General features: G+C 37.9%; 1 protein-coding gene across 12 annotated transcripts in view; it reads left to right on the forward strand.

Moving 5' to 3' along the window:
• The window catches only part of LOC311073496 (NLR family CARD domain-containing protein 3-like), a 239259-nt gene that overhangs the window by 50583 nt on the left and 170425 nt on the right, over positions 1–18251 (forward strand). For all 12 annotated transcript variants that reach the window (XM_084099313.1, XM_084099310.1, XM_084099311.1 and 9 more), the window contains one exon: positions 11912–12085. In XM_084099313.1, the coding sequence (XP_083955439.1) occupies positions 11912–12085 (174 nt within the window). The remainder of the gene's footprint in view (positions 1–11911; positions 12086–18251) is intronic.

Below are 18251 nucleotides of genomic sequence, written 5' to 3' on the forward strand. Positions count from 1 at the left end.
GTTTTGCAGACTGTCAACGCCATGTGGAGGGCAAAAAACATTTAAAGATTGTGGCCAGTACAGTACAAAATGTCTATATTTTCTTTATTAAAAGTATTGTAATCAAAAATATAGGTTTTATTGTTTTTTTTATAACCAATTTCTAGCCAGTGAATGGGGAAATTACTGCGTGCAAAGTAATGGAGTTGCAAAAGTCTGCAAAAAAGCTGCACAACACAAGTGGTACTCAAAATATTTTGACGAAGTTGACAGGTCTGGTGACGCTACCAACCAATCAAATTGCATATTTCCTTAGAACAGTTCTGCTTCCCAGTGTTTTCATCTGTCTTTGTTGCTAGATTTATCGATTTTTCAGACCCAAGTAAGGATTTATTTATCCAAAGAAGGGCCAAAGCTAGCGACTTTCTGTTAAAGAGTGTTGCTGTATGGCAGTATATCGAGTGAGAGGTTTTTATCCCTCTCTCTGTTGAGTGACAGAGGAGCAGTGGAGAGCTGTGGGCGTGTCGTCACTCATACCTTTGCGTGAAATATATTTTTGGTTTTAGTGGAGCCGTAGCGAGCACGACGACAGCTTCGAGATAGCGACGGGTTACAGGTAGTCTTACCGGGCCACGTTCCACTCAGTATTTCATACTTGTTCTATTGTCCGACAGCAGAAACAAAACACATGTGAATGAGAAAACCGTCATGAATTCAGCTCTATCAAAATACTGTGTATGTGCACAGAGCCCTAACTCTTCATGCTGTTTTTAGCTAGATACACAGACCGCAGAGAAGAGGCAGTGAGAACTGAAGACTTGCAAAATTTTGTTTTGGTGATTTATTGAACATAAAATATTTTGTGGAGAAAGTACAAGAGAGAAAGATTGAGATGAATAAACATTTAAGCAATCTGGTTAAATGTACAAAATATAAGGTACAACTGTAGAAAATAGCAATTCTCCAAAGCTTGGGATATATGATATATACCGGTATTTTACCCTAGTTTGTCAGAATATTTTACTTCAGATCCATTTCATACACCAGTAGGCTAAATGGATTTTGCATTTAAACACATTTAGCTTTACAAAAGGTCTATCCATTTCAGCAATATAATTGACAAAAACGGTTACAAAGATTTGATAAATCAAAATAATTTAGAGTCAAAAACACATAACTCATCAGTTTATGCCATTATGTATACCAGATGCGTAATGTGCCTTGGTGCGAGCAGATGCAATTAATTTAGAAGTCCGATAAAAGTTAATATTTTCTAACGTTAGTGACTGATTGCGAATACAGCTTGACTGTGAGAGTTTGGACTTTTAAACTGATACCAGCAAGTAAAATAGCAGTGTATGAACTAAAGTAGAGAATAACTTCTGTTTTAGTAGTGTGGCATTGCAAGTAGAGGAAAGCAGGTGGCATTGTGAAAGACAACAATCTTTGCACAACTACAATACAGATATAACGGTATAGGTACAATATCACATCTGTTTCAAAATATATCTCGATATGATAATATCGGTATATCGCCCAGCCATAGTTGTGATAACTTGACTCGCACTGTAGCAACTGAAAAAGTCTTGAAAATGTCCTGGAAAAGTCCTGGAAAATCATTTCAAGAAAAGAGTGGGAACCCTGACCATGCACCTTCAAGGGGTTTGATCAAATACAAATGGCATTTCTCATCCCTTATGTTACATTAAATGGAATTTGTAAAACAACTGGCCGCTGGATTGAGTAATAATGATGTCTGAAAAGACTGTACCTACATTAGATGGTTTACTTTGTTTCAAAGTAGTCAATCCATAACCTGAACTAAAATCTTTAGGGACACGTTTAAAAAAAAACTTAAGTTATTCTAACATGACTACAGCTAGCAAGAAACGTTGACAAACGTACTCTTTTTATCATTACACTGGATATCTAGTTAATGCAACTTTTGATATAGGAACTCGAACTCCTAATATTTTACTATAAGCAATTATGGAGATATAAACATAATCAAAGCACTTACAGGATTTTCATTCAGGATTTCACTCTTTGTGAGGTTTGGTTTTGCCGCGTTCAGCTACAGTACGTGTCTGCGGGAGAACCACAACAACAATCTGTGACGCTGTATAGGAACTCACTCGGCGCTGCCCTGATTGCTGCCTCGCGCTAGGAAATAAATTAATTACTGTTATAAATATAAAACGTCACTAAAGACCTATAATTTTCACAATCATTTTTAATGTTAAAATATATTTGTCGGGGGGACCCCAAAATCCCAAAATAAATTCTCATGGGGGGTCCCTAATGACTTATGGAGGGTCCGGGACCCCCCCCACACCCCTCATTTCGAACCCTGGTTTACAGGAAAAATATGATTTTTTTGCCTATTTAAAAAAAAAAAAAGTAAGTAAAATGAAATATTCAGTAAAAAGATAATTGTTTCCTCAAAGTACTTTTTGATGCAGGATAAATGTATTCACAGTAATCTAAAGGATTAAACTGAATCTGTTCTCTGTTCCAGTTCAGTCCAGCAGAAGAGCTCAAACCCAGAGTCCAGCTGTGTGTCTATGAAGAGTAACGCCTCTATGAATCCGCCACAAGCGTTTAAGAGTGGAGACAAACGGCCTGATCTCAGGTATATCACTTCTATAAAAGATGTGCTTATAGTGCGACACTTTTGAATTAGAATCATCATTTTTCTCAGTCAGTCAGTCTAATACTAGCAATGACATCGAGTAAATGTAAGCTGAGATCTTTTCCACCTTTATATAATGGAGTAGGTGTAAAACTGAGTGGGTTTTTTAACTGCTGGTTCAGGGCCCGTATTTATCAAGCTTCTCAAAGAGTCATTTTAGTCTTAAAGGGTTAGTTCACCCAAAAATGAAAATTCTGTCATTAATTACTCTCCCTCATGTCGTTCCAAACCCGTAAGACTTTTGTTCATCTTCAGAACACAAATGAAGATATTTTTGATGAAACCTGAGAGCTTTCTGGCCCTCCACTGACTGCAACGTCATTGCAACTTTCAAGGCCCAGAAAGGCAGTAAAAACATTGTTAAAATAGTCCATGTGACTCCAGTGGTTGGTTTGATTCGTGGTTCATCATTGGTTGTTCGTTTAACGTTCTTTCTCAAGGTAGAAAAGTCAACAGCTTAAACGATGGCTCTTAGAAAGGCTCTTTTATTTTAGCAAACTGCCAAAAAACCTTAAAAAGCAAAACAAAAGAAAATATATTTTAATGCAAGCAATAAAAAACTGCACACATCAGCTGTGGAATAAAAGAAAAGAAATGCACAATTAACTAGATTAAGGCACACTCCTGTCTTAATGTAAACCCTGTCCATCACCCACAAAGCTTTCACAAAGTTATTCTTGCCACTGTAACGTATGGCTTCCTAAAGACAAGTTTATGGGTAAATAAATGAATAATAATAAAAAAAAAAAATCCGGTCTCAACATTAAGCCTTTTCATTTGATTGTCCTTAGTTCGGTCATTCACTTGTCCGAGTAAAAACATTTGTTTGTCCAGGAATAAAAATAGTTTTTTTGTGTGTGTTTTAAATATAATTTATTCTGAATCAATATTCTCATCACTGTTCAGTCAGCTTTGACATATATAAATCGGCATATTCATGACATTTTAACCTTTATAAAGGGCATTTTTCCCTCATCCCTAATCGATTCCCTAATCGCTTATTTCCCTAATCGCTTCCCTAATTAAATTCTCAAATTTCATCAATAAATTAAAATAGAATAATAAGATGCTAAAGGGATGTTACCAATCAAATGAAACTGCATTAAATAATGTAATGAGATTATTTTAAATATTTTTTGAATATACAATTAAGAAATTTTGGAAAGAATTAAACTTTTAAACACGAAACTAAACCGCCAGTAGGAGGCGGCAGGAGACCGAGTCATTGAGTCATTTATTCAAACGATTCATTCAAACATAGGGCCCTATTATTTTTCCCAAATTCCGTTTTATTTTTTCCCAATTTCCGTTTTTCCATTTTAATTTTTGCAAAATCCGTTTTTTCCATTTTAATTTTGTGGGAATTCAGTTTTTTTTTTTTTTTACCCTTTACTGTTATTTTAGTCGTAAAAAGTGTTTTTAATGTTAATGATTAAAATGTACACAAATAAAAAGGAATGACCTTAAATTTATTGAGGTACATGGTGGCTTTAATAGCGTTATCATTGTACTTCTTGTTCTTCACATGGCTTTTGGATAACAGGTGGTCAGTGCATGTATTTTTGCGCTTCCAGTCAACGGAATGTTGACAACTTACAAAACTTACACAACAAGAGTTCGCTTGACATAAAAGCCCCGTGGGAACTGCTCGGCTCGGTACTGAGGGCTTAGTTAGGCCGGCGACACACTGGCTGCGTGGTGTTTCTGTTGCGTGTCAGCTGCGTGGCGTTTGCGTGGCTTTTTCCATGTCTTTACACACCAGAAACGTGTCTGACGCTGCACTGTTGCTGATAGGTGACATATGATAAGCCTCATTGGTGATATATTTGACATATGGGGAGAGAGTTGTGGAAGGCCTATACTTCATGTTAAACATAAATATATAGCAGCAAAGACAACGTCGGCAGTGCTGACAGCAAAATAGGCTATAGAATATTTCGTTCAGTATTGACAGGTGCAGTATTTGAAAATAGATAATATTTTTTTAAATTACGTTTATATTTGCATTTGTCAAAACCTAGAGACTTTTTCAAACATCAAAATGACATTTATTAATATGTATTCGTGTCAAAATGACTAAACGCCACACAAAAACAGAATTTTATTGCAAATATGTAAACTTCCGCGCAATAACACTTTAACACTAGATTCCGCGTTAATTTGCCAATTCCGCGATCGTGGAAATTATAGGGCCCTACAAACGGCTGATTCATTCAGGAATTCATCATGTCAGAACAGAACGCTAATGAAATGTTTACCTGGCAAAGCTTTAAAGCACGAGCAAATAATGAACTTTTGTGATTGCGAATAAGTGCAGAGTAGGGATGCGCGGTATACCGGTACTGCAAAAATACCGGTGTATTTATATTATATTTCAAACGGTACAATATCATAATTTTGCTCAATTCGGTATTTGATGCGCTGCTGTTTCGAAGTTCACCGCTAGGCGGCAGTGCGCTATCCAAACTGACGCGGGTCACGCAAAACCGGCAAACGGTGACAACAGAGGAACACGATGGATCAAACAGATGAAGCTCATTCTACACGCCCGAAATGAATAAATAAAGAGAGCAGTAGGAGTGAAATATGGCATTACTTTGCCTACAAAAGTAATGAGAAAGGTGAAGCAACAGACCTCAATGCACCACTCCACAAACGCTGCTTTAAATTAGCCACGGGAGGCAACACATCAAATCTGGCTAAGCACTGTCACTTGCCATCCTGACTTGTTCAAAGAGTTCAGAGATCGACAGGTGAGTCCGTCATTTAACTGATTTAATTTAGACTTTTATTCACAACACTGATCAGCGCACATAAGTTACATCAGAGCTTATCAATTAAATATGACACGGTAAACACGAAAGCTCAAATGTGCTTGCATGACACGCTAGAACCAATGAAGTTTAGGTCTCATAATTTTTGCACTTTGAATGAATAAAGAGATTAGTGATATTAATTTTAGTATTAGTGATAGTAAAATGAATGGCATCACTGCTGCTGTGGCGACCCCTAGAGGAATCAGCCGAGAGAGAGAGAGAGAGAGAGAGTAATAGTAATATATGGATATTACTAATATGAATGTTAGAATAACACTTTACATTTCAGCTACATTTGTCAACATTCATTAGGTAACCTGACCTAACAGTATTTTAGCATTTATTAATCTAGATCAATCAGTAATTATTATTTAAACATACTAATACATGTTTAGCATGTTAACATTATGCAATGCATTAAACTAATATGAACCCAAACACAAACCAAACAGTAATCAAACCAAGATGAATAAATGCTGTAAATGTTGATAATTCTCTGTTGATGCATGACAGCTAATGGTTTACATGTAATTTCATTATTCTATTATTATTCTATATTAATCAATTATTATAGATATTAACCTATTTTAATTGTATCATTTCAGTTTTTTCCCCCCAAAATCTAAATTTAACCTACTGTATGTTCCCTGACTGTCTTTTATTTATTTTTTCTTAACATTTTGATACTTTTTGTTTGCACATTCGATACAGCAGAGTTTCAAGCAGTGTTTTTTAATAAAATTGTTTCAACTCAACTCAATTTTGAGGCTAGTTATTTGTCAGCTGTGGTATTGATTTAGTATCGATACCGAAGTATTAGGTTCTGGTATCGTACCGAAACCAAAATTGTGGGATCGAGCGAGTCCTGTGAGTGTAACTCTAGCGCTGCGTTAACATGTGATGTGAGTTTTACAGTATTGGGACTGAGCGCCAGAACTGCAGCTGATAGAATGTGATACTACCATATTTCTTCAAAAGCAGATCGTGGAGACATTAAATCATCCACCATCAAAAATCGTGATATCGCATAAGCACAAGTATAAAACGACTGTTATCATGTCTGAAAACAAACACAAGTAACGGAGTTTACAAAACTGTATCGCACGCATTTATTCATCGCACAGACCAATCTTTTCGTAACTGTACAGCCCTGCAATGAGTATCACAATGTATTCTTTTGAAAATTATGTATTGAATGATTATTAGTGTTGAATGTAAACTCCTCTTAGGAATTTCACCATTCAATGGGAATTTATCTGAGCATATTCTTAAATAAGGAAATCTATTCAGTGATTGGTCCATGCCTATGTCATCATCCAAAATCCCGTTTGTGGCACAGCAAAGTGTTGTGAATCATCTCTAAGACTGACACTTAAGATTTAGTCCTACACTTCACTTAAATTACGACTGAGATGCTTGATAACTAACTTCTAAGCACAGCTTTGAGCCAAGAGTTGTTTTACTCTTAAGTCCATTCTTAGCAGTGTTCTTGTGAGTAATTCTCAGAGGCTTGATAAATACGGGTTCAGATTTGTTGAAAGCTTCACGGTGTCTGGTCAGAACAGTGATGTTTCACAGCAAGAGTAGCGTTACTAGAGTACAGTAAGGTGGTTTATCTTTAAAGCTCAGCTAAACATTGGTCTCTTTAGTCGGTTGAGCCTTCGTCCTCCATTGTGCCTTTGAGAAGAGTCATGTGATCATGGTTGATGTTCATCTGAGTTGAATCATTCTATAATTCTATAGTTGATTTCAGTTTGTTTGCTTTGAATTCCTAATTCCTAATATTACTGGTTTTCTCAGTCGCTTTGGTACAATTGTTGAATCATGCTTAACATTTTTAAACCAGTGAGTTAATTTCTCAAAATAATTGTAATCAAAGTTTGAAACACAGTGCAAAACAGTTACAGACATTAAAGCAAAAGTACACAACATTTATGTGGTCTTTTATAAGTATTGTATTCTTTATATTTTACTTAGTTTTAAACCCAGTTCAGTCCAGCAGAAGAGCTCAAACCCAGAGTCCAGCTGTGTGTCTATGAAGAGTAACGGCTCTATGGAGGCGCCACTGAGGTTTAAGAGTGGAGACAAACGGCCTGATCTCAGGTATATCACTTCTATAAAAGATGTGCTTATTGTATTTTATTTGTATGAAATTGTCATTAATATACAGCAGTTTAATGAGTTACAATCTTGCTGGTTTTGGTCTATTAATGATCATCATTGTGCTCTTGTGTAAAGCTCTATGTGTTGTATTGTTAATACATTCACACACTGTAAAAGCTGTTGGTCTGTTACTCAGTTAATGACACAATTACATCAATATCAGTGTGTCTGATTCTTTACCCTCTTCATTCTGATTTAAGGTCAACTCTTCCATCCAGACCAGTTAAAAACAAAACTGTGTCCAAGCCTGTGATTCAACCACAAGACTTTAATGAAAGCAAGTTTCCTGGTTTCAGGTAAAATTCAGGACTTTGTTGTTGTTGTTGTTGTTTAATTTTAGGTGCTGCAATTCACATCACACATCACTCACACACACGATTAATGATTTACACATTTCAGAAACCTAATGATGTTCTGGGTCCCATAAATAGTGTTGTAATTTATGGCTATTTACTTCTCTGACTTGTGTAATAATGTGGTATTTTAATCTTACAGCCATGACTCTAATCCTGCTGAAGTCCTCAACACATTGAGATCAAATCTGAGACAGAAGTTTGAGTGTTTGTATGAGGGAATATCAAAGCAGGGAAACCCAACACTCCTGAATGAGATCTACACAGAGCTCTACATCACAGAGAGTGGAAGTGGAGAGATCAATAATGAGCATGAGGTGAGACAGATCGAGACACAGTCCAGGAGAGCAGAAACAGAGGACACACCGATCAAATGCAGTGACATCTTTAGACCTTTACCTGGACAAGACAAACCCATCAGAACTGTGCTGACAAAGGGAGTCGCTGGCATTGGGAAAACAGTCTCTGTGCAGAAGCTCATCCTGGACTGGGCTGAAGGGAAAGAGAATCAGGACGTCCAGCTCATATTTCCACTCGCTTTCAGAGAGCTCAACTTGATGAAGGACAAAACACTCAGTCTTTCAGGTCTTCTTCATCTCTTTTTCCCCGAAACTAAAGAAATGGACATATCCAGTGATGAGTATAAAGTGTTGTTCATCTTTGATGGTCTGGATGAGTGTCGTCTGTCTCTGAACTTTAAGAGCGATGTGAGGTTGTGTGATATATCTGAATCAGCCTCAGTGGACGAGCTGCTGAAGAACCTCATTGAGGGGAATCTGCTTCCCTCGTCTCTCATCTGGATCACCTCCAGACCAGCAGCAGCGGATCTCGTCCCCTCTGAGTGTGTCCATCGAGTGACAGAGGTACGAGGCTTCAGTGACACACAGAAGCAGGAATACTTCAGGAAGAGAATCAGTGATCAGAGTCTGGCCCACAGGATCATCTCACACCTGAAGTCCTCAAGGAGCCTCTTTATTATGTGCCACATCCCAGTGTTCTGCTGGATCTCAGCCACTGTTCTAGAGGAGATGTTGAGTGAAGCAGAGAGAGGAGAGATTCCCAAGACTCTCACTCAGATGTACACACACTTCCTGCTCATTCAGACCAACATCAAACATGAGAAGGACTATGAGAAGAAAGTGAAAGATGAAGACATGATTGTCAAACTGGGGAAACTGGCTTATCTGCAGCTTGTGAAAGGCAACCTGATCTTCTATGAGGAAGACCTGAGCGAGTGTGGCATTGATGAGGCAGAAGCATCAGTTTACTCAGGATTGTGCACTCAGATCTTCAGAGAGGAGTTGGGCTTGTGTCAGGGGAAAGTCTTCAGCTTTGTTCATCTGAGCATTCAGGAACATCTAGCAGCTCTATATGTGCATCTCTCCTTTATCAACAATAACATCAATGTGTTTGACCAGATTACCAAACCAACTAATGGAGGCAGAGTTTCCCTATCGGATCTCCATCAGAGAGCTGTGGATGAGGCTTTACACAGTAAAAATGGGCATCTGGACCTTTTCCTTCGTTTCCTTCTGGGTCTGTCAGTGAAGTCTAACCAGAGTCTCTTACAAGAACTGAAGACACAGACAGCAAACAGCTCTCACAGCAATAAGAGAACAGTTGACTATATTAAAGAAAAGATCAGTGAGAATCCCTCTCCAGATAAATACATCAATCTGTTTCACTGTCTGAATGAACTGGGTGATCTTTCTCTAGTGAACGCAGCTAAACCTCATACGTCTAGAGGATTACGTGCTGTGAAACTCTCCTCGTCTCAGTGGTCAGCTTTAGTGTTTGTGTTGTTGTCCTCAGAGGAGACACTGCAGGAGTTTAACCTGAGGAGATTAATTGGAGGCAGAACTGATCGGTAAGTAACACTGAGTGCAATCATTACAGTCTAAAACATTATGAACACAGAGAAACTCAGAGATCAGAGGTGTTTAAATCACGGGGCACAGACTGATTTCTGGGATATTGTAGATCATTTGCGTGTGTTCCTCAAACCGTGGCTGTGTCCTAGTAAGACTGCATATCTCGACTGCCACGTCATCAAGCGCCTCTGAAGGCCGTCTCAGTTTGAAGGATGTTTTGAAGACAGACTTCATTTTGTGTCTTTAATTCAGCTCATTTTGAAGGATGCATCAAGTATATCCTTCGTGTTCTTCAATCTCCCACAATCCTTTGCACACATTCTAATTAATGTAAAAGAACTGATGGAAAACGAGTCGGCACTGAGTTTATCTGAGTTCATTATGAAATGTAAGACACAGATAATGTATTCGGAGATGAAGGCATACATGTTATCTTTTGTTTCTGTGTAAATGAATCACTGAACACTAAACTGACAATAATGTAAGACACTGGGAGACACAGACGGCTGCCATTCACTGTATTGCATTCATAAAAAAGCCAGTTAATATAAAGATATTTAATAGGAAGTATTTTTCCTAAATTAAGTTTTAATATTATTATACAAGAGAAGTATTAAGAAAATAAATTAGATTAATGTCTCATCATCATTTTTCTTTATCACCAGTTGCTGGCAAAATGATGGACAATGATTCACATTTTATGCACATCATTTCCTGTGACAATAAAACTAAGCAAATTATTAAATTAATAAGTATGTAAATAAACAAGTAACAAGCAAACAAACTCGTGTGCTTAATTTCTACGAATAATTTGCTGATGCAGGTACAAAAAGACTCTTTTCTTGCCCCCCCGCCCAACTCGGGAGTTAAATGTCTCCATGGTGATAACCATAGCAACGGACAGGACAAACAAACCTGATGTGTCATAATGGTGTTGTAGTGTAAATGCAGACTAATAGCCCTGCCACAGCAACACTAACGAGAAGAAGAAGAAACTAATCAGTGACGGCTGAATACGAGGCTTCTACAGTTATAGATATAAAACCACTTTTTCACATGTCCTTTATAAAGCAGTGTTTAATTAAAACAATTATTTGAGGGTATTCAGGAAGGTATAATGTATTATTTACTTATGATATGAATTATTATTATTATTATTATTATTAATAATTAACTTTAACTTTAAATAATTGTTATTTTCAATTAGTGGCACACAGAACACTGCAGATGAAGTTCTCCAGAAGCTGATGCCTGTGGTTACAGCAACTAGATGCGCTTGGTAAGTAACACTGAGAACAAGCATCACTGTTAAAACATTATAACAGTTCTTACTTAAACATTATAAATTAATGGTTTAACAAAAAATATGAGTCACACTTCAGCTCTTACCTATCTGACCTGATTTGTGATCTACTTAACCATTTTTTATGATATATGTGTGAGAAATTTATATTCAAATATATGCATTTGTAATGTATGCATATAAACATTTATATTTAATGTATGTAATGTATTCAATGTATTCCATTTGATCAGTTTCATATAATCTTTCTCCCTCACATAGAGACATAATCTCTTACAATAACAGTTAAATTTACTGATATATTGAATTCATTGTTTAAAAAAAGAGATATTGCACAAATTATAAAAACAATCAAGAAAAGCTAAGATTTCTGTTTTGATCTGAGAGAGTGAAGAGTGTGTCATTGTTCTCTACAGGTTGAATAGTTCTGCTGGTTCTACACACACACACACACACACACACACACACACATTCCTTAAAATGTTTACAAATACATTAAGCACACACACACACACACACGTTGGGTTTACATGTTTTATGGGGACTTTCCATAGAAATAATGATTTTTATACTCTACAAACTCTATAATCAATCCCCTAATCCTAACTGATGAATTTTCACAATGTGAACTAATGAGTATTTGTATATATTTCATATTGACAGGATTATGTTATTTTTTAAGTGTCATGTTTATCTCTGGATATAGGCTTAATGTGTGTCATTGTTCTCTACAGGTTGAGTGGGTGTGGTGTGACAGATGAAGGTTGTGCTGCTCTGGCTTCAGCTCTGAGATCAAACCCCTCACACCTGAGATATCTGGATCTGTCTGGGAATAAACTAGGAGACTCAGGAGTGAAGCTGTTTTCTGCTGTACTGGCGAATCCTCACTGTAAACTGGAGAGACTGTGGTAAGATCATACGTTACTCTCACATGAAACTGTCACTAGGGGCGTTTCCATTACAGATTTGCGCAAAATGACGGCGTTTCCATTTACCGATGTTATGCGACTAAAACTTCATTCGTTATAAGCGTTAATGTCCTGTATTGGGGGCTGCTACTATTTGCTTCAGCTTTTCAAACGTAGAAGTATGATAAAGACATGATAAAGACATGATAGGCTATATACATTTTATGTGGATAAAGGCATATTTTGTACATGACTACACATGTCCTTAAAAGGCCTAGAAAATATATAGATTTAACGACATAACATCTTATTATTATGACAAAAGATGTCGTTAAAATGACATAACATCTCGTTATTACGTCATAATTGGGTGGATAAAATAATATGTATGTGGCAGCAATACACCACCGTACAAACTGCCTTGAGATCAGGCTGAACTATTAGGCCGACACTTCTGAATACACAATACAAACACAAACACATAAATATGCTGTTTAAAGCTCTTCCAGTTGTGCTTCAGGATCAGGGTGGACACGCTGGAGTGTAGAAGCTAAAAACTGCAGTGTAATGCCACAAAACACACACACACACACACACACACACCTGTAGTGTAAATGTACGACCACTTTCAAAAAATAAAAGCTTTGACATGACCATTTTGTCGTATTTTTGTGTTAATGGAATTAAACTAAAACCTTTTTATTTCTATTTATTTGATGTTTTGTTGGGAAAATAAATATTAGACAGATTCTTCTAAAAAAGGCTGAAATATATTTCACTAAAATATTACAGATTAAACCACGAAAGAAAACGTGCTGAGTTTCAGCTCATTGTGGCGCGCTCCAAACATCTATAAAGGAAACAGAGACATTACGTTTGTTTCCTTTATTTTACAAAATCTGAATATCTTTTGTAAATGTATGAATTATGTCTTGCTTTTATCTGTATGAGCATAAATTACGGAGTAAGAGTTTACTCTCTTGGCAGGAATAAATCCAGTGGTCGCGCCGCCGCCTCTGAATAAAATACAGTCAAACATATAAAATGTTACAGCGCTCAATCTGAATAGTCTGTAATATAATCTGTGGCGTTCAGCGTGTCCACCACCGCACTGCGCTTTTATATGGGAAAGATGATATTTTACGTCAATAATGCCGAGTACAAAGCTTAGCCTACATAATAGGCCTAATAGTTCAGCTTGATTCGCAGATCATGAAACATCTGGATTCGTGCCGAATGAGGAATGTAGGCTTTTTTCATTTAAATTAATTTGTTTGGCATCTTATTAGTTTTATTTAAATAAAAAACCTGTTCCTCGCCTTGAATATATATATATCCATAGAAGCTGGCATGGCATTAAACAAAGAAAAGAAAAGAGAGATATTAGTAGTAGTATTATAGCCTAAATATTATTATTATTATTATTATTATAAACTAGGCTACAAAAAAAAGTCAAACAAAATAACGTTATTAATCTGTATTTGTTCTAATCAAACCGGTTTCTGAACGTTTATAAAACAGAAGAAACGCAGGATCAGAAACGTTAAAATAGGACTGGTTCTGCTCGAGTGAACCGGGGGATTTTATTCATTTTTACAGATTGTACTTTTAAGTGGCCAATGAATGAACAATATTATAAAAATATTTTAATATGTCTGAAAACTTCATATCTTTGGCAAAGATAGACATTAAAATGCAATATCATTTTATGTTAGACTGTCATAAGTCACATTTTCGTCATTGTCTCCTTGCAAAAGATCTTTTATATGTTATTTAAATGTCAAAGAAATGAATTCACAGTGTAATAATTCCACAATGTGGGAATTAGCGTTGCTAAAATGGGACGGGATATTTGCACTTATAAGTTCACTAAAAATGCTATTTTATGCTACAAACGCCCATGACAAGCATGTAAAAACCACTGATAACTGAATCATTAATATTTTATTTCTATTTGAGCTGTTCATAAACAATATATTCTGCTTAAAAATGTGTTTCTCACACGTTTATGAGCTCGCCGCTTGCTGTCAATACGCGCCAGAGAGAGTTTAACACATCGTTGCACATTATTGTCTTCAGTGCCGCTATAACTGAGAGAGAAACAGGACTGCCCCCTACTGGTGATGTGCGGCATGTGCCAGAGAACTTCACCACGGCCGAATCGCCCAATCCCTTTCCCTGTGATTCTTAATGGACACATCTGCACAACTTTTGATTTAAAGCATGTATTAATAAATGTTGGAATGAACATCAACTAAGATGAATAAATGTTGTAGAAGAATCTGTCATGGTTCGTTCATGTTAACTAATGTAGTGAACTAGTGTGTAACAAATGAAACCTTATTGTAGTGTAAGCAAATAATCATCTCTGTGAGTCCATGTAATGCAAGTGGATTCAGAAACCACACAAAGTGAACATGACGGTAATCCATAAACCCCAGATGATGAATCAGTGCTTCTGAAGTGAAACAAATATTTAAAACTTTTTACAATATAAACCTTTGCTTCCGGCCAACACACACACATTCAGGAGTTCATGTTTGTCTTAAACGTCAGCACGTTCTGAAGCGTGATATAAGCGAACTGTGAAACTCACAGGAATGCCGCTCATCTGCGCTTCCGCATCACTTCTCGTGTGAGCTTCAGAATGCACTTGTGTCGCTTCACGCCGATATCATTAACCCGTGTGCGACCATTGGCTGGAAGTGAGTGTTTATAACACTCTTATGGAAATATGATCATATATTTTAATTATCATTTAAATCTGACTGCTTTTCAAATTGTATTTCATAAACCAACATAATAAAATGATGTTATAATAAAATGAACATGACCTTGTTGTAACAGCGCTTTATATAGATTTATTACATGGCTTGGTTGAATTCTAATGTAGAATGCGGTGTGTTATTTCTTGATATCAGCCGCTGCTAAGTATAACACACCGTTGCCATGGAGAACAGAGCGTTGCTATGGACGCTATGGCCCAGCGCGGGGGGGGAGTGGCCCCGGGGACCAAACAAAATTTTTCTGTAAAAGTCTAGTAGACCAACATACCATAAAAATTTCTTCATCCTCGGTGCCACGGTTCAGGTAGTTATTTAGGAAAAACTGCATTTTTTGGGTTTGGGGGGGCCCAGCGCGGGGGGGGAGTGGCCCCCGGGGACCAAACGAAATTTTTCCGTAAAAGTCTAGTGTAGCCCCACTAAATTTCGTTTGGTCCCCGGGGGCCACTCCCCCCCCGCGCTGGGCCCCCCGTGAATTTTTCGTCAACGATACCAGGGACACCGAAACACCGGGGAACATGAAATTTGGTGGGCATGTAGCCCCACTAGACTTTTACGGAAAAATTTCGTTTGGTCCCCGGGGGCCACTCCCCCCCCCCGCGCTGGGCCCCCCCAAACCCAAAAAATGCAGTTTTTCCTAAATAACTACCTGAACCGTGGCACCGAGGATGAAGAAATTTTTATGGTATGTTGGTCTTAAGGGCCCACATCAACCTAGCCCATAATCACTCATTTGTGATTTGCGCCCCTCCCATAAAAAATTAAAATGCAATATTATTCTGCTTTAATCGCCCCTATCTTCAGTGGAGATGTTCAGAACTGCACCATATTTCATGTGTATGATTAACTTGACATCCTCTGGGGGTATGCTAAGTTTCGTAGAATTTCATCCATGGGGGGGTATTAAATAAATTCATTTATGTGCACATTTAGTGACTGTACACTCATCGGCCTGTAGATGGTGGTGTTGAGCGAAGGGTTGCTGGTTTAGGACATAGACAGTAAAAGAAATGGACACAGCGACCCCATTGGAACTCAATTGAGACAAGTGAAGCCCATTTTCAGCGATTTCTTAGCACTTCCTTTCCTGACGCGCAGACTCAAACCGAGCAAAGCGTTACACGGACCACGTGAGCAACCCGTCTGTCTTCTAGTAGCTGTGCCAAGAGAAATCTGAATCATTCCCTTCCGAATCTTACAGAGATGGAGAGTGTGAGTAGGAGCTGTCCATAAGCTTGGAGCAGGAGAAACTTTTGCTAGGTATTCTGATTAATTATATTGTCATTTTGCCTCCACGTCCCCCCGATTGCCCGCGAGCTTCTCCTCCCGTCTATACGGTAATCTCTCTAGTGTGCGACAGAGAGTCGCGTGGTTATGACGCAATCGTTAGCCTACTTTTACAAAAACTGCTTCTACGGGTCCATAACATAAGCTACAAGGTAATGGAGCATTTTATACATTGTCGTGTATCTTTAGAAATAAATAATGGACAAATGGAGTCTTTAAACGCCTCAGATGTAAAGTTATTCGCTGTCAAAGTGACGCCAAAATGAATGGGAGTCAATGGGATGCTAACGCAAGTGAAGTTCTGCTACAAGATGTCGGCACCCGGCCGACTTCAACTTCCGGTCGACTTCCTTCCCGCCTGGTTTAGGATGATACTGTCACTAAGGTTGCCAACTGTCAACCTTGACCTTGCCAACTGTCAACCTTGCGGGACGTCCCGTATTTTGGGCCTAATTTATTTGTCCCGTGCGTGACCTCCCGTGTCCCGTTTTTTGACAAGCTGATAAACCACTGACTGATACAACAGCAACAGCAGCAGTGCTGACCACGACACTTGAGAACGATCACCGACACCTGTCATCATCCAATCACAGCTTTTTTTAATCACTGTTTTGAGACAAATCATTGTTTGATTTGCGAACATCCTCTGCCGTCTGGTCGCTTCCGCTTCAAGCCGGACTCGTCTCGCGCTAACGAATTTCACGGCTAATCAATTTTGGTGAATGCAAACAACGTGATTATTGTTCATGAGTCTAACATCCAGCCACGCAAGAAAACATGTAATCAACCTGAGGGAATAATATGCTCAAAAAACATTTCTGATTATTATTAATGATTTAAAGCTTTTAGAAAGTACATAGAAAGCTTTTGTAACATTATCTTAACTGTCACTTTTGATTAATGTAATGCAGACTTGCTGAATAAAAGTAGGCAATTACTTTCTTTATTTTTTTTCCCAAAAAATAATCTTACTAACCCCAAACTTTTGAACTGTAAGCCTAGTGTATAATGTTAAAAAAGCTTTCTATTTTAGATAAATGCTGTTATTTTGAACTATGGTTTGTTTGTAATGTGACTTTTTTCATGTATGACATTAAAATTATTTTTAGAATTAAATACATAAATAGGTTAAGCAATACAAATGTGTTTATGTCTGATAACCTTTTAAACACAAACTTAACTGCAGACACTGAAATGACGTACACTGTGTGATACAGTACAAATATTTTGAGTGTCCCTCATTTTCTTAACCACGATTGTCCCGCATTTTCCTTTTCTGAAGTTGGCAACCCTAACTGTCACACACACACATGCAGGAATACAAACAAACGCAAGCATGCACACACACTGACATCCACACGCACAGACACACACCCATACACACACACATACAAATCCACATGCACAGACACACACACAAACACACACGCGCACACACATGTACGCACGCATACATACACGCACAGACACACACACACACAGACACACACATACACAAACACACACACATACACACACACACAGACAGACATGCACATACTACTACTTTTTTTAGGTATATACATAAACACGCAATACAGCCAAATTGCTCCACGTCATTTCTTTTTGTGGAAAGCCAGTGCAGGCCTGAGCGGCGGTCATATTTTGTACCGCCATGCGGTACATCTAGTTTAGCCTATATATATATATATACTGTACAAGGCCGCATTAATGCACGGGCTGAAGCGCTGGGGCCTCCCATGTTCAGGTTCATGATGAGCTGAAAAGGTCATATTGTTTTGTAACTTGTCAGGTTTTCTGTCAATCCCTCTAATCGCACGTTACATGTGTGCCGATTGAGTGACCCCTGTGGCCCCATAAGCCCCGTTCACACAGCCGGCGATTGTGTCGCTGTATGTCGCTAGTCTCTATACTGTGAGTCTCTTGTGGGCGTTGGTAGTGCTGTCGCTCTAATGTTATTGGTAGACTGCTCGTCTGGCCACATCTATACAAAACACCATCACAAGTGATACAACTATATTATTTTAATTTGACTAGGAATTAGGCTCAAAAGAAACAGTATGCTGTTGGGAGGGTGTTTTTATATTACCACAGCA

The sequence above is a fragment of the Abramis brama genome (genome assembly GCF_963993115.1).
Source record: "Abramis brama genome assembly, chromosome: 22".
Classification (NCBI taxonomy): domain Eukaryota; kingdom Metazoa; phylum Chordata; class Actinopteri; order Cypriniformes; family Leuciscidae; genus Abramis; species Abramis brama.